General features: G+C 38.0%; 1 protein-coding gene across 1 annotated transcript in view; it reads left to right on the top strand.

Moving 5' to 3' along the window:
- Positions 1–23,257, top strand: part of CDKAL1 (CDK5 regulatory subunit associated protein 1 like 1) — a 412,746-nt gene that overhangs the window by 58,209 nt on the left and 331,280 nt on the right. Inside the window, exon 5 of the mRNA XM_027676037.1 lies at positions 11,794–11,878. Coding sequence (XP_027531838.1) covers positions 11,794–11,878 — 85 coding nt within the window. The remainder of the gene's footprint in view (positions 1–11,793; positions 11,879–23,257) is intronic.

The raw sequence follows: 23,257 nt of genomic DNA, 5'->3' as shown, positions 1-23,257 counted from the left end.
ACCGTAAAGATGATGAAGTCATATGATATAAATATGCAAAGACAGTGATCATAGGAGATGCCAGATTAAGCTTAAGCCACTGACATGGAAAAAAGAGGAGTTTGCATGAAGATCCCTCTCACAATAGAAAATGTAAATTAAATTGTGGATAACTACAGGCCTTGAAGTCTTACAAGGAAGAAAGTGAAGTATCTTCAGTCTTTTGAAAGGAGAAATGTGAAAATGGCTTCTGAAGTATCTTGGCTACTTTGAGCTATGTGATGAAATGTAGGGTTTTCTGTTGTTATGCTTTACCTTGTCTTCAAAGTCAGAAAGACAGAGGTCCAGGCAAAGGAGGATACTCCCAGTGTGGAATCTGGGGCAGAAAGAAGATAATGACCCAAAAAACTTTGACTCCTTATGCCACTGGCTTGTGGAGCTCTTCCAGTAAATTTTCTGCCTTTTCCTTGAAGGAAATGGAGAACTGCTAGACAGCTCTGTGCACTCTGAAATGTGTTTACACCAGCATCACTCCTTGTGACAGTGCTTGAAATCTTGAGATGTTGCTTCCAAATAAGATGGGAAAATGGATCTTCATCCACCTTGTTTGTTGAAATGATCTCCTTTTTATTTTTAGGAGCTGCTGTTACATTGAATAATACATGCCTCAGACTAGTGTTTGACTGGTTTGTGCTTGATGAAATTGGACTACTGAGGCCATAAAGCCACAATTTTCTATGCCAAACTGGCATGTTGTAACTTTTGGAACTTTTAAGTGATGCTGAAAGTTTCAAAATAGGCTTATCTTATTGCATGCAGCCTTATTAGTACTGGAAGAATATTTTCTGAGTGTCTTTTTGTATAAATGACAGGAACGTAACAAGACTGTCTCTATAACAAGGATAATAAACCTGAAGTCAAGATTGAGAAGAGACAGGATATAGAAATCACATGTGAGGCCGTAATGGATATCTCTATTGGTACAGAAATATCCAGCCTCTTTCAGGAACTGCTTTGTAGTAGCTGCATGGGCTGGTGTGTCTGCTCAGTATGAGTCAGGGCATGGAGAAAGGCCAGGAGGGGCTGGGACGGTTGCACATCTGCCTATGCTCTGTCTTTGTTTTTCTTTCCCAGTGCATCTTTATTTTTCTCTTCTCCCATGAATAGGGTTCCTTACTATTCTGAATAAATGGGCAGAGAAGTAGATCTGCTACTTTGTCCTAAATGTTTCTAGATGAAGCATAATTCAGACCTGTTGGTGGGATTTTGAGAAGAAGCTGATTGCTGTGCTGCATTTATTGGTTACGTGTGTAAAGAGTGAGCTTTAATTTCTGCTGTGCTCAGTCTGGAGCTTTCACAAGCACTAAATTCTGCTGATAATCTGAACTAGGGAAGATGGCTGGGAATTAACCACAGCAAAGGCTTATCTGGCTGCTGGGTATGGTACCTTTAAGCTCATATCTCCTGGTTTTCAGAAAACTGATAAAGTAGCAAATAGATGAGGTGTGAAAGTAGTTCTGAGAAAGTCAATAAATAGCCGGAAGCTACAATTTAATAAGTGTTTAGACATATCTGGCTCAAATAGCTTATATATTTTAACTCTTTTAAAAGTGATAGATAGAACCTCAATCCATATTCCCTGTGGCGTTAGGTATCAGGAGAAATAAGTGGAAGCAAGGCATTTGAAATCAATAAATGGCTTCTAGGTACAACTTAATGCTGACAGAATTTAGGGAAAAAAGATTGTGAAGCACATATAGGAATAAAATTTAGGTTTATTTTGCAGACTGCAGCAAAACACTAATCCTGTCTGTTGTGAAAGTGAATGGAGATTAGGAAGTTGTGGAAGTGTGAAAGTTTCAGTGCCATGAGCCAACTTGTACAGAATTAGGTGTACTGAAAAAGTAAGAAGTCTGGAGAGTAAAGCTGCTAGAAGTGCAAGAGGCTTTTCCGAATAGATAATTCAAGTAATGCCACTGCATTTTATAGAGGCCTTTGGTTTCTGTCTTCTGTGCCTAGCCCAGCCCAGCAGGTTGTACCTGAGTGCATGATAGGACTGAAGCAACTCTCAATTTATATTTTCTTCTTTCTACCCCACAGACATAGTGAGCAAGACCCTTTAACATTTAATTACCTCTGCAGATTGAAGCATTTGTATAAGTGAGACTTGTCAGAGCGTTACACGTAAAGGAGATTAAAATTATATTCCTGGGGGAGGTTCCAGTCGATCTTTCTTGATTCTGAAGTATTTATTGCTGTTTATAGCAAAATCATATGGAATCATACAGGAAAACATAGAATTTTCATTTCTCGTTCACCTACGGCTTTGTTATTAGCATATGAAATTATCTGCTTATGCTTGACTGCAGTGTTTTTTTGTACCTTAAACAACACAGTATGCGATATTTTCAATAAATAGTTTAGATAATATTTCTGACTTGCATTTTGTGTCTTGCAGGTCTCAACATTGTCAATTTCATTTAAAATTTAGCAATTATTTAGAAACTCTGATCTGCAAAACAGTCAAATCCTCCTAATCTTTTTCACTAAGCAAACTTTATTTTGAGACTACAGATAAAGCAAGTGGAGATTTCTGAAGTGTTGTACCAAAAATGAGAATACAGTTGTTTTTCAGTGAACCCTGAGAAAGCTAGAGATTCTTCTGGAGCTCACACATCATCTGTCGTCCTTCTAAGGCAGTAGTTAGACTTCAGTAGATGCTCTAAGACAGTTGGTAACACATATGCAAGAGTTGTGCTTGAGCACACCTGTGGAGTTAGAACCATCGTAATCTCTTTGGGTTGCGTTTTATTTTGGGGGAGGGAATGTTTTTTGTTTTTTTTTTTTTTTTTTTACCTTGTCCCATAGAAAGGAGTCAGTTTGATCTGCTGTTCAGTGTTTTCTGTTAATTTGCTATGCTACCCAAATTACTGGAGGTTTGGGTTTTGGGATTACCTTGAAATTTGTCAAAAGCTTACTGGATATCGCCGATCCGGCCTCTAAATGATGTAGACTGCAGTAGCTTGTGCATATGAATCTAAGCAATGGCTTTGTGTTCAGGAACAGTCCTAAAGTCAGGGACAACTTGGCTAGGATCTTTCCTTGTTTGCATAGACATTCTTTGTGGCTTGATCAAGTTGTGGAAATTCTGAAGCTACATATCTCCATTTATAAGATGAAAAGGAATTGATGTAGGGCTGGGTGCATATTTAATATGAGGGTGTTGAAGGTAAATCATTTAATATTTGCAGTGTGTTTTGAAACTTCAGTTGCAGGGTATTGTGCAAGACGTTTTGTTGATGGTTGACTTTGGATTGCGAGTGACTAAGGTAGAAGTCATCAGTTTGTATTTGCTCATTTGAATAACTTGTGTTTTGCGTATGAAGCTGTATGTAGGGACAGAAAAGCACTGAGTCATACTGTGTGTGCTATTTCTGGAAGATCAAGTAGGCTTAAGACTTAGAGGAGGAGGAGTTTCTGGGATTTTTCCAAATTCTGTCAACAAAACAAATTCTACCCGTGTTAATCATCAGAATGAGTTGGAGTTATTTGTGTGTTGTTGTAGTGTAGCCTGGCTGAAATAGGCTACTTGACCTTGTTTCTAATATAGTGGGGCTTTCCCTCTGAGACTGATAAATCACTCATCACTGCTTTGCATGTTGAAATTATTTACACTGATCATTAAGTCTTCAGTGGACTGAAAGGAACAGGTGACTCTTGGAACACATTGAGATTATGTTTATGCTCAAGAGCAGGATGAAATACCCACCTTAGAGCACCATGCTATGGCACCTGCATCTGCTGCTGCCTGGGATTATTTGGGTACCTTAACATTAGGTGTTACTGTGCTGAACAGACATTGCTTTGACTTTCTGTCAACACATCTCTTACCTAGCAATGAGAATTATCCTCTCTTGTTTTAAGGTCTTGTTTTGTTCAAGCAATAGTTGTATGATCCACTTTTCTCAAAGGACTGAAGTCTTTATTTTGAAGGAATGAGCTAAAATTCAACCTACATTTTCGACCGTGTGCAGGGCAAGACTCATCTATTTTATATCAACAAAGAGGAAAAGGTAGCCCATAAGCTCATGTCAAGTTGGAATAAGCTTCACTGAGAACATGGTCATGATTGCGTACTTGTAAATGGAGTACCTTCCCTTTAAGATGTCTTGTCAAACAGCTCCCAGACAGACAAGTTGAACTGTCTGTTCAACTAAACTCCAGGAGTTTGGGGCACATAGAACTGTACCCAAAGTTGAAGATTGATGTAACTGAACTATGTGAGTTTTTTTCTGACCAAGCAGATAAGAGGTGGAAATGATCAGTCTGTTTCTTGATTGGAAGTATGAGTTGTTCAGTGGCTGCAGATGTGGCAGTAGCTGTGAGCTTGGGAAAGTCACCATTTAAGTGGAGAAATTATTGAAATGCCCTATGGGTACTGCAGTTTTAGAGTGTAATGACCTGGTGCTTTTAAAAAAGAAATACTTCTAGGTTTAGCCTTTTTAAACCTAAATCATTTTGCAACCTCAAGTACCCTGAAGTGCTTTAATGCATGGAAAATTTAGTAAGCCGAGAAGATGAACAAAAGAGCAAAGAAACTTGTTAATTCCTGTTGTCTGTGCTGGGTAAAGAGGCAGAAAAATCAGCTGGACATTGCAAAAGGAGTGGAAATGCAAGTTACGCTGTCATTGGATTCTTGACATTGGTAAAACATTAAACCATTGAAGTAATCTTAATTCTCCTGTTCATTACTTTGTGGATCTTAGGTGTTGCTAAGAGTGGATGGGCTGAAGCCTTCTGTGTGTCTGGGTGCTCCAGGCAGGAGTCTAGCTGGAGTATCCTGCTAGTCTGATGCAAGTGTGTAGAAAGTGGGAGAAAAAGGTGGCTTACTCCAAGGATCATCTCGGACCCAGACACAGCCTGTGCTGTGTCTAGAGCAGAGATGAAAAGTATTTAGAGAATGGATTACTCACTTCAAAATCCCAATATAAATAAGACTAAGTGGTACTGATGGTTGCACCGTAGAAGTGGAAAATAAAGCTTATCATAGTTGATGTTTTGAAACTGAAGTTGTTCTTTCATGTGTTTTTTCTTCTGTGCTGTGTCCACACAGCACACCCATGCCAGGCCTGAAGGATTCTGTTAATGTGCATGCTCCTGTCTACGCTATTTATAAATATATTAATGTTTGTTCAAGTGTTCTCCTACTGTGTTTTTTCAACTTCTAGTTAAAAGATATCTGCTTAGTGATTTCAAAGTTGCCCTTAGTTTTAGTGATGGCAGTGGAAGCCATAAGCTGTTCTGCTGGTCTTGGTAAATTCCAGCTGCAAACTTACTACATTTTGAAGGAATCTGTTGCTTGGAGAGAGTGATAAGGCAAGGTTCCAGGTCATGAACAGACTGAATGGACGTCAACTGATAGTACCAGTGGCAGCTGCACACTGCCACCCAAACAGCTGAAAAGAGAGGTGTGTGTTACAGTATGCTTCTTTTTTGGGAATGGGTTTTCAGAGGTGACTGGAAATAAAACAGTATTTTTTTAATAAAACTTTGTCATGAAAGTATTAATTAGACAAATAACTCAATTTTATTTACTAATATACTGAAATGAAGAGAGGCAAGGATTTAACATGTCCTATTTTGAATCCAATAGATAATTTATTATTGGGTGTTGTTTTTTTTCTATCCTCCCCTTAGTGGAGATCTTACATTTTCAAATGTACTCAGTTCCTACTAATTTGATGTGTTTAATGGGAAGTCCCTGCGCACCTCTGTTTTGGTGCTGAACAGAGGGAAATGTCCTTTGATAGCAGACACAGCATCCTAATCTAGAAGGCTCTATAAAACCTGTTTGTAGTCCACCAGTAGCTACTGTTGAGATGTCTGCCTGCTCAAGAATGAATTTACCAATAATACTTGATTTCTTGAAAACAAGAGAAAACAGAAAAGCTTACTTGCACAACTAGCTCAGTAATGGAAATGTTAATCGAGAATAAAAATGGCAAGTTTGTATGTCTGGAGTTTAAATTAGGGCAAAAGTCATGATGGGAGAATTATTTTTTTTTTAATGAAGGCCTGTCTGCATTACCTGATTTGATAAGCAGCCTTGCTTTTCTTTTGGAACTTTAAATAACAGATTTGCAGGGTGAACCAAATTGTTGTGTTTTCATTAATTGTGGATGAAGTAATTTGTTATGACCAGAAATTTAATGAGAAAACAGAATTCATGTTGCAAACAAGTTGATCCTTTTATATTTTACATCCTAATACTGCTGATAAGATGAATGGGACTGTTTTGAAAGCCATTTGCAATCTGCAAAGTCAGTATTTTCAGCATGCATTTGAGTGTTTTGTATCATTGGCAAATGCATGGTAGGTCTTCAGAGGTGGGAAATGATAATGTGTCTCTGATATTTCAAACAAGTACCAACTGGAAACTCATGATAACTTGCGGTTTTGATTTGTAGTTGCTTTTGAGGGTACAGATATAGGGAAAGTGCTTGTTTGCTTGGAATCTTTTCTGTATGATAAGTTATAGAAAAGTTGATAGTTAACCATATCTGGTACAAAATATTGAGAACTAGCAAATGGTAACTAAGTATTTTGTGTACCGTGGGAAAGTCTGGAAATAAAAAAAAAATCCCAAACATTGTCTTGTTCTTTTCAATCTTATTGTGTGATTTTTATTCTGAGGAGCAAAGCCTATTGTCTACAAACAAATAACCAAACTCCATGTCCCCAGAGAACGATGTACCTTCCTCCTGCACTGATGATTCACAGCATTTCTGAACTAGTATTTATGAGAAGATTCTTTCCCAATACTTGTGGAAGTCTCTCAATACCCAATGGTCCAAGAAATCATTAAATTAACCAGCATCTAATTTCAGTAACTTAATTTAAGTAAGAGTGGGTTTCTGTGACACAGGGATGTTGAAAGAAAAGAATTAGTTTGGTAACTTTGTTCCAGTCAAGATGCTGGATGACTTTTGTAACTGGCTATGAGATGTCCTCATGCTTAGATATTTGTGTCTTTTGGGGACAGATGATTCCCATGGAGTCCTGTTGTGAGCACATGTTCCAGATATGTAACTTGGGTGTTACTGGGTCTGGCTCCAGAGGATAAAATGACAAGCAGGGGGTCAAGGGAAGGGAGCAGAGCTGTTCTGGAAGTAAGAATGCACAGGACTAAGTGTTAATGAAGAGGTTCATAAATGGGAACAGAGGCTAGAATACAGCATGTGGAAACAGAGAAGCTGAAGGTATATTTGTTATGTAAGAGAGTTAGAAGTAGAGGAAAGTCAGAAAGGGTAAGAAGGAAGACTCGCAGAGAGATTAAGAATAGGATAAGGACAGCTGGAGGAAAAGGCCTGGAAGAACCTTCAGTGATAACAGAGAAAGATCTTCTTTCAGACTACAGTCACTCAGATTGATGCATAGTATTTAAAAGGATGTCATACAAATTATGAGTCCTGTTTTTTGAGCGAACAGTGCTGAGCAGATCTGGTAGCAGTTTCAGTGCAGAGGGGCGTGATGTGCTGAAGAAAGTAAAGGGCTGTTCTTTTAGGTCTTCACTAGCAGTGTTTCTTCTACATTTTTGCTTTGTGTGTGTTTTGATTATTCAAGGAGATGTGGTTTTGGGGGAGACTGGAAGAAAACAAAGTTTTGGAAAAAGATTTGAAAGAAAAAAAAGTCTAAAAGTTAAAACACCAGGGCAAACCCAAGTCAGTTGTTTAATTTTCAACTGATAGTATTACTACAGTCTTCTTAAGAAATTCTGCTGATTTATGATTTCTATAATGATAACAAGCCCCAAACTGCTAGTTAGAAAAGAATTGTAAATATTGTTTTCCTCTGTAGGTATACTAATGTTTCAGACTCTTGCCATTTTATCGTCTTAGTATTGCATAATGCAGCCAATTCATGTTTTCCAGAGCTTCCCAATTAAGTGTTCAGAAGTTTCCATGACCTTTAGGTTTCTTTGTACTCTATGTTGTTTTGCAGAGAGCATGATAGACTTTGTGGTTTACTTCCAGTGTAGCCTTTCTTTTATGGAAAAGATGTCACAATGCAAAAAGGCCATGGTTTTGAGTTGTGTTTTTGAGCATTTAATACAATGCTGATTTGACATTGCTTTTTTATTTTTCTAAAATGTCTTGACATACAGGAAACTGTGTAAGTATCTCGTACAAAAAGGGTCAGCAGCAAAATATCATACTTTAAAAGTATTGTTAGGCTGAATATCTGGCCAAAATAAGTTGAAGAAAGAAGATCCCCTTTGAGAAGCTTGTTGCAGGACATATGTACCTATATCATATTCAGTACCTTGTCCTCTTCAGTCATATCTATGTGAGCTCCCAAACACAGGACTGTGTTCACTGAAATTTTTGAGTTTTCTTGAAAACATTATGGTCTAATGGAGGTTTCTGAGGACGATGGGCATCAACCTGCTGAATGAATGAATCCAGGCTTCACTGTAACCTTAGAAGATGGAGGCTGGATTTGGAAAAGGTGGAAGGTGGAGGCTGGAGTTGGAAAGGGTGGCGGGTGGAGACTTCCAAGGGAGGATGCATGGGCTACCTTAGTAGATGCAGTACTACATTCATGTGGTGCTTTCCATCCAGACCTAAATACTTCATCTGTCTGCCTGGAGTATAAACACAGAAGCCTCAGGTCTGTCTGCCCCTGCCCGTGTAGGCTTGTATCTGGAAGCTTGAGCTTATTTCTCAGAGCTGTTTTACTCTTTCTTTAGGCACACCACTGAACACTAGCAATTAGTCATGTAAGAGCACTGATTAATATACATATATGTAGGTACATATACATGTAGCTGGTTGCTCCAGTCCCCCTGCCCTGAATAAAGAAGCATTGCCCGGGGTGTTGCTTAATGTTTAGTAATTATGAAGTCCATAGATCTTGTTTGTACATGCCATCTCCTGTCTGCTGCTTTGGTCTGTGTTTGTTTCTGCATATCCATTAAGGCCTTGCAAAGCAAAATGTGACCGCTGACAAGTTATTCCTGCAATGTTGTAAATGTGCGTATCTTCCTGCAGCCTGATACAAAAGGCTCTGTTGGTAATTTTTTTTTTTTAAATACTGAAATTTTCTTGAGAAAATACAGTAGATCATGATGAATTTACACTGGTGTATGTAATTATGTTATGTATGAACAGGGCAGTAAAGAACTTAAATAATTCAGCTATCATTTTGAAGAGATGTAGTATGATCTCTTATTAATAAATTCATATAACTAATAAGTGTGTGTCTATAGATTTATATATGCATAATCAAAACTTGTATGTAAATATATTTGTATGAGAGAGAGTGGACTTAACCAGGAAAAAAAGATCTGAAAATAAATAGAGAAATAGAACAGCTAAATATGATAAAATAACGATGTTGCCATAAGGAGAGGAAAAACCTCTGCTACACTTGATTTTTCTTAAATTATTTTTAGATATATACATGAATGAGACTCCTTTTCCTTAAACTGCTCAGAAGATTCTATTCTGCAAAAGCCTTTGCACTGCATCTTCTGTTCTTCACAGGGGGAAACCTGTGAAGGAATCAATTTACATGTATTTGGGAGATTTTTTTTGATGTGTAAAGTATCTGGAAGCACTGCAGTTGTGCCTCAGACTCCCAATCAAAGAGCCAATATATTAATAGCCTGGAAACCAAACTGCTGTATGAAATGATTCCCGTTGGCTTAGGATAAAAGGTCTTTCTAAACTTAAATGTGTTAGTTTTTCCAATGCTGTTTTGAAGAGAGAGGTTTGGCTTTAAGGGAGGAGTATTGTCACTGTGAGGCTGCTTCTTTCCGCACACCTGAAGACCAAGGAGGAACTGAAACCAAGTCTAGAACTGGAGTACATTGCATTAAGGCATCTTTCCTCTGAATAAAGACATCTCTTGAAAATTGTGTTCTACACTGGTGTCTGAGTGCTACTGAAACTCTTGTCTCTTAAATGCAATGTCTCACTTAAATGTTGGCCTCTTGCTGTTTAGTGTGTGTGTGTGTCCCATCCCTAATTCTCAGGTGGGTGTGTTATGGGTGTGAGGCTAGATTAATAAACATTTTATGCTGCTGAAAAAGAATAAGAAATACAAAGTTTTGGCAGTGTTATTGGAAAACTTTTTAAAATGTGTTTGTTTTCATACTTGGTGCATCTGACTAGGCTGAGTTCACTCTTTTTCTGACTTTGAAACTGTATGTTTCTTTACTTTTTTGTACATCATTCCTAGTTGATTTTTTAACCTCTAATTATCTGTCTAACAGTGAATTAGTCTGTTCACTAGTCTGAAAATGTTGTTTTCATGCAGCCTTGGTTGGAGGAGAGATTCTTTGTCTTGTTCCATTTTTATTTTGACTTGTGTAGACTAAAATTGAACTTGGTCCTCTTTTGCAACCTGACAGGGTCAGATCTTGGTATATTTGTTTTGTTTAAAGTAGCCAAAGGTCTGAATGTTGTTTTGATGACTCCTTTGTGGCCTTTCCTTGTCATGGAAGAGGCCAGTGTTTGAGCCAAGTTCATGGTGCAATCTCAGTTGACAGTGATTAGAAACCTTGTGAATGTCTTCTCTTATTTAACATAAGTATCAGTTGCATTTTAGGTATTATTTTCAATTTATCTGCTTCATAGGTTGTGACCAATAGTTCATTGAAAATGATCATTTCTTTGAAGATAATGTCAATGAGGGAGAAAGCTTTTTCACTTTCAGCATTTAGTTATGTGTATGGAAGAAAAGGATATTTGTGCCTGTATGGATACAGTCACGATGACTGCATATGTAAACATGCTTAAGTCTTTGCAAGCTTTCTCCAGCTTTAGCAGGATATAAATTTAAATAAGGCATCCTAAAAATGATGGTTTACCTCTATTCATTGCTCACTGGCTTATGTTATTTAAAGATACCTCAGTCAATACTTCAATGCTCAATGTACTGAATAGTACTAAGAATGACATGCGTTTACCTATCCAGACTGATACAAGCTATTCTGATGAATGCTAGAGCACTAAACTATTTGAGATAGATTATCTTTATTCTTTTGTTTGACAAAAGAAGCTCTAATTACGCAAGAAAAATAACTATGGTAGTAATTCTATATTATAGGTCGTGTTTTACAGGATTAGAGTTTATATATGTGTTTCTGATGATAATTCTGAGATTCATTTCTTTGAATGTGTGTAGATATCAACAGGCTGTGAACATGCAAAAAGGTTTGGATCCTGAAGAAAATAATATCCTTTTCTGAGTGGAGGCAGATATTGGTTGCATGAATATATTTTGTCTGAAAATCGCTGGACTATAATTATACCATAACTAAGATATAATCAAAACTAGAAATATGCATGTTTCTTTCAAAACTGGCTATGTTTTCTTGTTAGTAGAGGTTCATGTTTTCTGAATTCTCATTTGTTTCTTTTGTTGACCACTAAATTTTACCTTTGTGTTAAGTGAGATCTTTCTGGGGAGTATGCATTTCTGGGAGTAGTGACCATTTTTCTTGACTTTGTTTTCCATGATGTGCAACCTAGTGGTATGTCAACTGGTAAATAAGATAATGATTCATTTGCCATTTGCAAAAAAAAAAAAAAAAAAAAAAAAAAATGGAAATGGAGAGGCCTTTTTTCACCCTAAAACACAAAACAATGAACGAGCAAAAAATCTCTTCCAAGAATGTAATTGAATATAATCTTGCAAGTAGTCAACTCATTAAAAGGCTTAGTTTGACTTTTTTTTAAATGTGATATAAATTAGGAGTTGGCGGGTTGGATAATTCTTGACAGAGGTTTGCTTCTTTCTGTTTTCTAGACAACTCTGCTGAAGCAGATCTGTGGTTGTTGAACAGTTGTACAGTAAAAAATCCTGCCGAGGACCACTTCAGAAACTCAATCAAGTAAGTTGTTTCCTTACAAAGATACTTAACAATCAATAAATATTACATGTCTTAAAGTTTCGTACTTTCAATCTAGAAGTAATTTTGTGTTTTAGAGCAAGAAGTGTGCCGAGTTTGACTGTTACAATGGTGAGTTCTCTAGAATGGATTTGTAAGGTGCAGTAGATTTTTTTTTTAATTAGCTATAACTTGTGATTATCACTACACTTATATTTAGGAGAACTGCTAATCTATTTAGATAGGGGCTTCTATATCACTTTTCAAGACAATGTTGTAATACTCTTTTGAAGAGTTGACTTCATGTTTTGGTTTGTTTGTGGTTTTAGTCTTTGTTTGATTTTTTTGGTTGGTTGGTTTTGGTTTTTGTTTGTTTTTTTAAAATATGTGAATTTTTAGGTTGTTTCTTTTTTCTTCTAACTAAATTTTGTGTAATTGGGGCCTTTTATTTAGTGGTGTCCAATAAGAGGAGGAGGAGCAATGACCATAAACTAAACCACAAGAAGTTCTACTTCAACGTGAGGAAGAACTTCTTTACATTGAGGGTGGCAGAGCACTGGAACAGGCTGCCCAGGGAGGTCATGGAGTCTCCTTTCTGGAAACATTCAAAACTCACCTGGATGTGTTCCAGTGTAACCTGCTCTAGGTGACCCTGCCTTAGGGGGGGGTTTGGACTAGATGTCCAGAGGTCCCCTCCAACCCTAACAATTCTGTGATTCTGTGAAAAAGGTGTCAGGTGCATGCTTAAAACTATCTATTTCACTATAAAGTTTCTTGAAAGATTAATTGATTACCTTATAATAGAAGTCTTGTGAAGAATGTGTTTTATTTCTCAGTACCATTCCAATGACGTTGAAGAAGATGACATGGTAGCAAGTTTTGCTTCTGATTTCTGCAGGTGTATAGTTGTGATGAGAGTAACTGAAAAACCCATACACATACAGCTGTCATTGCCCAGTATAAAGAAACATTGTGGTATGTTTCTTGTAGATTTTATCTACAAGATAAAATGGCTATTTGTGCAGTCATTTGTTTAGTGTGGTACACTCTGCAGATGGACTGTTTGTTGAAAGCCATTTTGGTGAGAAAAGTTCTCAGGATAGTTCTCAGGAAGGGAGAGTGTAGTGGTTTGAACCAGGTTTTCCCCCTGAAGCTAAGAAAGTGGTAACCCCCAGGGGGTGGTGACCCTTAGGATTCGAACCAATCTGCGCTCCTGCAAAATATAAACATATCTCTAGACCAGAAAAGAAGAAGTTGTACTTGTTGTGAGAAGAGGAGGTGGCCATGTTCTAAGCCACGAGGAAGGGGCTTAAAGCCCCTCTGGGGGTCCTCGGCCCCCCAGCCCCCGACTGGGGTCATAGAAACTTGGAAACAGTGTTAGACTGGACTGAGGTCTGTGACTTGAGATGCTGAAGGAGTTTTCTCCACCGTGAGTGGGCAGACGGAGCAGCAGCAGAGACAGCAGCGTCCGGGAGCAGTGGCAAAGAGCCAAGCAGATAAGAAGAAGCAGCATAGCTGCCGAACAGGAAGACACAGAGATCTCTGATGGGGGGAGAGAGAGACAGAGAGAGAGTTTCGGGGGTAAGAACTGAACAACCAAAACTTCCCCCAAACTCCTTTGAGACCCCTCCTAGGAGGAGGGAGATGGAAGAGCCTCAGAGTGTTACAGCACTGCTGAGAGAGGAGCAAGAAGCTCAGGCCTCCTGAGAGCTAAGCCAGGACGGCCAAAGGAAGGTGTGTGGAGGGGATGACCTTGGGCCCCCCCTCGCTGCAGCTTCAGAGAAGCTAGCAGCCATCTTGAGGCAGAGCACAGAAGCTCTGCAAAGGGGCTTGACTCCCCTGAAGATACCAGACTGTCACGAAGGCTTCTGCACTTCGTCGACATGACCGTGATGGAGCAACCTTTGTCTGGGGTAACGCAGCCCACAGAAAGACCCTTCGTTTGCGTCGGGGGGCCGAGAGAGGCTTGGAGACTCCCTCCTGTGTATTGGCAAGGATTCAGCCAATGCCTGCTGCTTCATGAAAGACACAGAGAGCCTGCTGCCCTAGAGAGACTTGCTGCTCAGAGACTGGAAGGGGTCTTTTCTTCTTCCCTCCTAGACTTTTATTTGGAAGGGAGAAGAGATTTGGCCCATTGTAAATATTATTGTCATGGTAGAAATAGAGTTAAGATTGTATGTAATGTATTATACTATTTATTTATGTGTACAGTCACTGTAATATATTCCTTTTCCCCCATTTTGAGTCTTGTGGAGTGTCTGGAAAACCCATCTCAGACTGGGTTGAGATGTGGGAGGGGGGCTAAGAATCAGGAATTGGATTTTGGGGCTTCAAAACCATGACAGAGAGGAGAGAGAGAAGCTGGATATAAACTCTCTGCTTGCAGTGCCGGAGTTACTAACAGTGTCCCAGGGCTGTAACCTGGAACAGAAACGGTTTGCCTGCCGTAGATGGCACAACAGAAACTTCCTCCACCCCTCAGAGAGCTTCACTTCCTCGCTGCTGATGTTGCACTTGGTGACCAGAATGGCTTTTTGCCTTTTTTCGCCATTGCCAAAAGAAAAAAAAAAGGGCAAGCTATTCCCAGAACACTTCCAGCAGTTAGTGTGTGTTGGCCAACAGAACTGATGACAAGATCGTTTCCAGTTCAGTTGTGGCCATCTTTCTATTTTACTAATGCTGTGCCAGAGTTGATGTGGTATGGTATGTATCCTAGCCAGTAGAATAGAGTTGGTTAAGAAAGAGGGCTTAACTGAAAGCAAATGACCAAAAATATTCCTTTGAACTTCATGTTTCTGTTGCTGCTCTGTTAATGAACCTGGTGTTATTTGTAGCCTGGGTCTATTCCTCTTTATCCTTACTTATCCATATACTCGCTCCTTTCCAGTAGCATGCATTGTTCATTCTCTACTCTCAGATCCTGTTAGTTCCCAGCTGTGGAGAATGACAAGTTTTGTTGTTATTTTCAATAATGTGCATTAAATATTCATTTTCAATAAGGTGCATTAAATATAAAGGAGAGAACCATATGTGGGTGCGCATTTGTGGGACTTGGAACTGAAAGATTAAACATCCTTCATCCCAGAAAAAAGCAATACTAGTGTATTTGGGTTTTACAATAATGAGAAAAGCTTGTATCTCTAAAGAACACAAATTCACCCAAATACCTCTTAATTTGTTACAGAAACAAACCCAATGAATGAAGTTTGGGTGATACAGAGTGAGCTGCCATTATATCCTCTCATAGCAGCTTGTTGGTAGCTATGGAGATCTTTGTTTTTCTCGCTTCAGTAACAAAATAAACATTTAGTGTGTGTTGTCAAAGCAAACATACTTTGAGTGGAAAAATTAATACTCAGCATAGGAAAATTCTTCTTTAAAATAAAAAAAAAAATTCAGGCTGGAAGTGTTATATAGCATTATGAATGTCATGTGGGAAAAGTATTTCAGGTTTGTTTATTCTCTGCCCTCTGCAACAGTTACTTTCCTTGCATGTATGACTTTAAAATGCACTGATTGAAACCAGTGGTAGCATATTTACATTAGTGGTTGAAGAATGACTGTCTGAAAAGCTGATCCCTCACTAATACCATGTGCCAAAGGATGTGCCAGGACCCAACAAAGCCTGTAGATTCCACCTTTTTTGATCTGATTTTCTTTTAAAAATGAACCAAAACTACTCCTAAACTCTCTGAACCTTTGCAGATGTGTATATAGTTGATACAAGCCAACTGACAGTACAATCTTCATGCTTTGGGGTTTTTTTTTTTGTATAGCTGTTAAGGAGTGGTCTGCTGCCCTTCAGTATCAATAAAGTAGAAGCTGCTGAGCAGGGGTGATGTTATGGAGAGCAAAGAGTTGCTTAAAGACCATTAACTTATGGATGGGAATTGAGAACTTTTCCTATGCAGATTTTATTCTCAGTTGGCTAGTCATAAAATAAGATTAAAGTGGAGGTAGGCAGTGGCAATCAAGAATTCTCGGTATAATTATGAAGGTGGAGTTTTAAAAATAATAATTATGGCTTGTATTTTGGTTGGTAATGGATATACCTATTGTGCTTTAGTAGAGTAGTTGCTGGGCATTCCAGGGAATTACCAGCTTTTGGAAAGTTCCAGGAGTGTTGAATACCTCTGAAAATTTTTTCTCTAGTGGCATTAAACTCCTGCTAAGATGGTGGGTTCTCACGTCAGGGGTAGCATGCCACGGAACATACCTCTTTGCCCTGGCCTGTTTCTTAGAGTCGTAAGTATCTGTCTATGGTTGCAATTCCAGGGAGTTGATGAAAAACTCAATGTGATAGTTGACATTAAATATTTAATAGCATTTTCTGCTATAATTTATTCTATTCAAATATAACTTTCTTAAAACTTAGCTGTTAGCAGCAGTAACAATAAACATTCAAGAAGTAAGTTACTAATCTTAACTTCTGTAAACCACAGTAAATCTGTTAAGGCTATTTGATGAAGAGAATTAGGCAGAGGAGCATGTTCTACAGGAGCTCACTTCCTTTAAAATACAGTTATTTTGCTCTCCAGTTTAATGCTCTAATACTCTTTCTTGACTGTAACATCTTGGATATGTAACTCACTTTTCCCAATAACCTCTGAAAATTCAGAGACTGTTGTGTATTTCTAGCTAGCAGTCTTCCCCCTGCTTGATCCGTTCCTGAGAGCTGGTGTTAGTTACTCATGTGTTCAGGGACATAGGCTTTTCCTTAGGGAGGTTTCCTGCTGGTTGAAGTATCCTATCCTATAGGATAGGATTCTGAGGTGTCTCTTATCAAAATAGCAAGAATGAGGTCATCCAGAAAGTGTAATGTGGTTATGCTGTTGAGGAGTTTGTGACTTGTCTCATGGTATAGAATAAATCTGACCATTGTGAGCATCTTTGTTACTATATATAATTAACAACATTAACAGTGTTCTGTGATTTATTTGTTGCTTCATTCATTTAAGGGATGCTTCAGTGTGTACTCAACCCTTTTCTTTCTGATAGCTATGAGTTGTGACAGATGTGAAGGCTTTTAGCACTGCAGTAACACCGTGTGGCTTCCACTTCTGTCCTTGCTTCAGTTTTCATGAATAAACACTATGTATGGGATCTCAATTTTATGCTAGAAGGAGCTAGAATTTGTTGAAATGTTAGTTTAAGAGGACAATGATTGCAGACTATGCAAGTTGTTTAAGGCTCTCAGTGGATTAAATTGAAGAGTAAAAGGCATGACTGCCTTTGGATGCAGCAAAATTTCTCTTCACTAAATGCAATTGTGTTGATGTTAAGTACAGAAGGAAATTATTCTTTAACAAGTACAAAAGCTTTTTCAGAGATAAGAGTAATTTTCTGCTGCTCAACATCTTTGCAAGTGAAAATAACACTGGAAGAAGGTTTTTTGTTTCTTTTCTTTTTTTTTAACATTTCTGTATGTTTATATGATATATTTTGCAAGTTGAGCAAAACCAAAAATTGTACACTGTGCAGTGTTAGCACTTGCTTTTACTAATACATTTCCAGTGCAGAAGTAGACTGTGATTTACACTTGTTTATATTGTTCACGCAGTAAAGTTTAAGCTCTGAAATACCTCTGGAAGATGAAACATAAGTATTTCAAAGCTCTTTATTTTATAGATCCTGTTAACATAAGAAGATGACTTCCACTGAGTGCAGGTTTCTGAGATGAATGTCAGAGCCTGGCTGTTCATTGTATTTTACAGAAATAGTGTATTGCCATGACTTTTGGTGTTTGTGTCGGAGTACTTAAGGTAGCAGGACAGTAGTGAGAACTGTAGCTAGGGGTACTGCTATTTTCTGTTCATCTTGTATTGAAGAAAATGTGAGGAACACCTGGATTGTCCAAAGTAAAAATGCCTGTAGAACAAACTTCGCTGGGTGGGAAGAAGCTTGGCAATTGTTTTTTTTGGTTTGGTTTGTTTTTTTTCAAAAGTGTTGCCAATAATACTTCTTGCTCAGAACCTCTAAACTAATTCAGATAATGTTATGAAAATCTTACCATTTTGCTGGGCTTACAGATTGATGAAAGGCTTTTATTCAAGACATATGCTATACTCACAGTGCAAGAGGAACTTCTTCCCCAGATAACAGGAGTTACTTAGTTTTGAGTGGAGGCTGTAAATCTGTTAACTAGAATTTTAAATTGCAGTTCTTTCCTAAGAACAACCAGAGAAGCTCATGTGACTGATGCAGTTGCTTCATCAAAACTTTGATTGGGAGAGATTTAGGTACAACGCTTGTGCGTTTACAGTCATCGGAGATCTGTAAGGATCTCAGTAATCACACACTATTAACCAAAATTAGTTTTAAAATTAGTCGTGTAGTGTATTATAGCTCATTCTGTTTTATAAAGATATAAATTTTTTTTTAGCAGGCACTATAATCTTTGATATAGTGTGTACAAATTAATTAGTCGAAAACACCGAATACTTCTCATGTGTTTGTTCTTTTGAGCTTCAGTATTTTTCTGGCAAAAAATGATAGAAAGGTTTTCTACTAGAGCATTTGAGATTTATTTTTTTATATAGCTGTGCTCATCCATATTTCAAAACAATCAATTTCATTTTTATGTTCATTCTACTAGTTAGCAGTTCTCAGCTTAAACAATACCAGTTTCACTTATGTAATTCGTTGAGCTTTACCAAGGAGCCTAGTTGGCTCCAAATAATCTCTGGCTTCCAAATGCTGCAGAAGGATTTTATAAGATTAGAACAAGAATGTCATTGAGCTGGAAGTCTTCATTTAAAAACTTATCAACCTGGTAAGCATTTTTTATTCTTTTTAAGCTTCCTGAATATTGTCATCCATGCTTTTAGTGTCTTAAGTTGATGGAAGACATAGCTTTTGGTAAAGGATTCTGTGATTTAAATGATGTTTCTTAGTGGAAGATTTTTTTCTGCATCTGAGTGCATTCGTTTTCTTGCACTCACCTCTGCCGTAAAAGAGAAAGTTAAAAGCTGATTGACATGATGTTACAAAATGCAGAGAAAAGGCACACCGTATAGAACTGAGTGCTTTCCATTGCATAGTGTTTAAGAGATAAAAGGGTTATGGACTGCTTGTGATTGCATGTGTTACATGGCCACATTTTGCAGGGATTTGCAAAAGCCTGGGCTATAAACCTGTGTGCACTTTAGTTTAATATTTTAAAAGGTTAAAAAAAAAGTACAAGAACAGCGCCTGTTAAAATCAACTTCTAAACGCTGTTCTGGGAATCTTTTCTGCTCTGAGAAGAACACATTTGGGACTGCTCTAAGTACTCCATGATATTGATGCTTTAAGAGGTTAGATGCTTATTAGGCCTCAGATGCTTTAGTGGGCTAATTAGCTTTTAGATACTCTTTATGTGTTGAGACCGATCATTAAGGACTGATGTACATTTGATCGCCATTTTAGAGAAGAAAATATTACCGGGACATGAGAGACCAACTCTGTTTCTTGACTTCATATGTCTATATTTGAACTTTTGATGGGATTGTAGTTACGGGTCCCCAGCTATGCAGGCTCCAGGAGCACTGATGCTTTACAAGTAGTGTTTACAGACATTGAAAATCAGTTAGTTTCATTACTAAACATACAAGATACACTTCTCTTTGCAAACAAATGCAGTCAACCATTACGCATTAGTGATGTAGGTAAACAAGGAAGACTTCTGATTTGGAAAGTATAGCTCCCCTGGTAGTTCATGGAGTAACTCTTTCACCTTTCTCCTTGCCAACAAAAATGAGGACACAGCTATCATAGAATATCCAGAACTGGAACAGTCCCCCGAGGATCATTGAAGTCCAGCTTCTTCCCTGCACAGGACGGAATCACATGATGTGCCTGAAAGTGTTGTCCAAACGCTTCTTAAACTCTGTGAGGCTTGGTGCTGTGGCCACTTTCCTGGGGAGCCTGTTCCAGTGTCCAACTACCCCCTGAGTGAAGTACCTTTTCCTAATATCCAACCAAAAGTTCTCCAGACACAGCTTCATGCCATTCCCTTGGGTCCTGTCACTTGGTCTTTAATTCAGTGTTTTAGAACAAGAACTTTCATGCATGTATAACCATCTGAAACCTATTTTAAGAAAATGAGCAACACTGAAAAGGGTATCTAATTCTCTTCAGACTGCATTGCTGATGTTATCTTTAGGTAAAGACAAAACAGTTTTTCTTTCCCCTTCTCTAAGACTTAGTCAAATTGCATCATTTTAGGAAACCTCTCCAAACAGAGTTAATCAAATTAGCAAAAGTAAATATGAGGCTTTCTAGTGTTTCTCATGCTGTTCTGCCATTTGCTTGCTTTGGGGATGTGGTGTCTTGTTGGGCTCTTAGTGAGTGACCCTCTCAGATGACCCTCTGTTTGCCCAGACCAGGGTCAGGTACAGTAGAAACCATCAGGAAGATGGATGCACTGTTTTGGGCCAGAAGTTTCAGGCTTGTTTTTAAAGTAATCAAAGGCTCTAGAGAAGAGGCTTTTTGAGGGATGGGAGAAATTTGAGCAAAACTGTGCTTGCTTTCCTATTACGGGCATCTGCATGAAAAGCATATTGAAACCTATTTGAAAATGTCTCATCTATTTCAGCAGGATGAGGACAATGATTTCTCATCACCGAAGGAGGCCTCATTCTGAATACACCAGTAGTAAATTTTTTAGGCATTGGTTAAAGTTCCTCACTTGATTAAACTCACACTTCAGATTAGCAGCTTAACCTCTAGTTTGTCCTTAGTCTGTTGGAGTGCTTTCTGTTCATGATTCAAAAAATAGGCTACTAAATAAAGATTTAAAATGTCTAGTTTAGGTTATGGTGTGCAAAAGAATAAAATCCACCAATGTGTATATGAATTTAAGGAACATGAATAGAATTAGAAAATTAACAGTTTGTAAGTCAGCATGCCTGCAGGTGGAATTTGCTTCTATGGAGTTTGCAAAAGCAAAGAGGTGGTGATGATTCCTTAAGAGCTTGTGGTTCATGCTGTGGTGAGACAGTGGACAACTGCTGGAAACAGCAGCAATCTGAGACATTGTAGTGTGGGGTTTTTATGACTTCAAACTGTAGGCTACATATACTTTCATTTCCTTGGAACAGTATCTGTGACTAACCATACAGACTGTGGCCACTAGTGGACTACTGAAGCTGAACTTTCTGTATTGCAATTAATTTGGTGATGCGCAGTCGGATTTCTTGCTGCTTCTGCTATGTGACATTTATCTCCCATCTGTTGGGGAATTTATTTTTTCCTTCTCGTGGGAGGTAACTGAATTACTTGCTCCAGCACTAAAGAGTGCAGGAGAGACTAAAAGGTTTTAGATTTGCCTCAAATATGTAATACCATTACTGAGAGAGGACATAATATTAATTGAGGTCCATTGAAATGACATGGGATAGGATCAGGACAGAGCTCTGCTTGGATTGGTTTGCCTCTGTACAGAAAGTACAGTCATAGGATGTGAAATAGGCTTTGTCATGTTTTGTTGGTTTTGTTTGGTTGGTTTTTCCCCCCTTGCTCTTTTTAGCTTATATCAGAATATATGATGAATAGCAGAGTGATAAAAGGGTATGGTTCAGTAGTATGAAGAGGAGTTCTTGTCAGCTGGTTTTCGGATGGGTTATATGAGCTTTACAGAATCAGTGTTTTGAATGTTATATGTCCCCCTATGTCAACAGGTGTTTTGTTTTACCATTTCAGGGCAGATGAATTGATCAGAAAAGGTTAATGCCTTGAGTGCTGGAAGCAGGTGGTTGGTAGCTTTGAATATTTATGTAATTAACTGCATGTTGGCTGTTCTAGCAGGTCTGACTTTTCCTAGGGAGAGAGCATAGGAAAGCATGCTAGAAATTTGTTGTAGCAGGATTAATGCAGAAGTCAACATGATCTAAACTTGTCCTCACTGACAAATGTGATTTTATTTGGTTTTGGTTCAAAAGATTATCTACTAATACTTTACGTGTGTTTGTCCTAAAACAGAGAATGCTTCCTTGTTTGGGTGAGCTTGAGTGTAAAAAGCATCCTTTGTCATACTTCTGAAAGGGTTTTGTCCCATGGTTGTGTTAGTGCTAACCCAGAAAGGGCAAAAATAGTGTTGAGGACTTTTCTGTTTTGTCTGTGTTTGACAAAGCACTTGCTTTTTATGCTGCATTTTGTTGTAATTTGTGTCTCTTTGTCTAACAAACATCTGTAAAGACTGATGATATGCTGAGACTTTATTTTGGTATATTTAGTCAAGGCAAGATGGGATACTGCCAATGCAGTACAGCAGTTCACATTTGTTGTTGCACACCTCAGCTTCTGTCTTGACCCTTGGTGCACCACTCTTGGGAGGGACAATTTATTTCTTTTGATTTTAACTTTTTAGTGAACATTTTCTCTTTACTTGTAAGCTTTTTTTAACTTTGTGTAAAGAAATAGCAGAAACACAGGCCAATAGAAGGAAACAGTTGACCACAGAATTGTTTCACTCCAAGTATGTGTTTGAATTTGAAACTTTCTTAAGAGAGAATGTCTGATAACTGCTTTTAACAGGATAAATAGTCAGCTTTTTTCATGTATTGGTTTTACAGCTCACAGCACAGTGGAAACTGACCTTTGTTAGTGCCTCCAGTTACCAGCATAACAACAAATTATATATGTGTTTACTCCAAATAGGAAAAAGCCAGTTGTTTTTCTTGAGTGTCTTATAGTTTATTATCATGATCTCAAGGGAAACTTGAGAGGCAGAGGCTCTTTTTTTTACAAAAAGACAGTGTTAAACGAAATTGTCTAAAATGTAGCAAAACTCATTGTAGAAGCAATTTGTGATTACTTCATATCATAGTGGGTAGCATGGATTTTCTCATAAATATTTTATATGCCTCCAGTTTTTGTTTTGTCTTTCCTTGTGCTTTTTTTATGAAAACAATACCCTTAATGTAACCCATTTCTGTAATAGATGTCTAGTTTGTATGCATTTACCTTATACCAGCCATTAAATAAAAACATTTCCTTTGTGGAGCTGTCAATTGATACTTCTAACTCCAAAAAATGAAGGTGAGTAAAAAATGTAATTTAGGGTCAGAAAAGACAATGCAACAATGGATGTATCAAATATAGTGAAGAAATTTCTTTCACATCCTTTCAGAAAATAAATACCATGTTTAACTAGAATACAGAATCCAGGTTGTGACACGTCTTATACAAGGAAAGCTACAGGAAATGGAATTTTTACTTCAGATTGCCCTTAGCTTCAGATGCTGCCACTTTGAGATTTAATATCTGAACTTAATCTCTGAAAGAGATTTCCTCTTTTCCTATTTCTAGGTTTTAGTAGGAGGCACTATTGGACACATTTACTAGCTTAGTTATATGAACTGTGATGGACTGAACCAACAAAGGCATTTAAGCTCTTTGAAG

The sequence above is a fragment of the Neopelma chrysocephalum genome, unplaced genomic scaffold (assembly GCF_003984885.1).
Source record: "Neopelma chrysocephalum unplaced genomic scaffold, ASM398488v2 Primary Assembly neopelma1_26, whole genome shotgun sequence".
Lineage (NCBI taxonomy): Eukaryota > Metazoa > Chordata > Aves > Passeriformes > Pipridae > Neopelma > Neopelma chrysocephalum.
The sequence above is the reverse complement of the archived record's forward strand: the minus strand, read 5'-3'. Positions and strand labels throughout refer to the sequence as shown.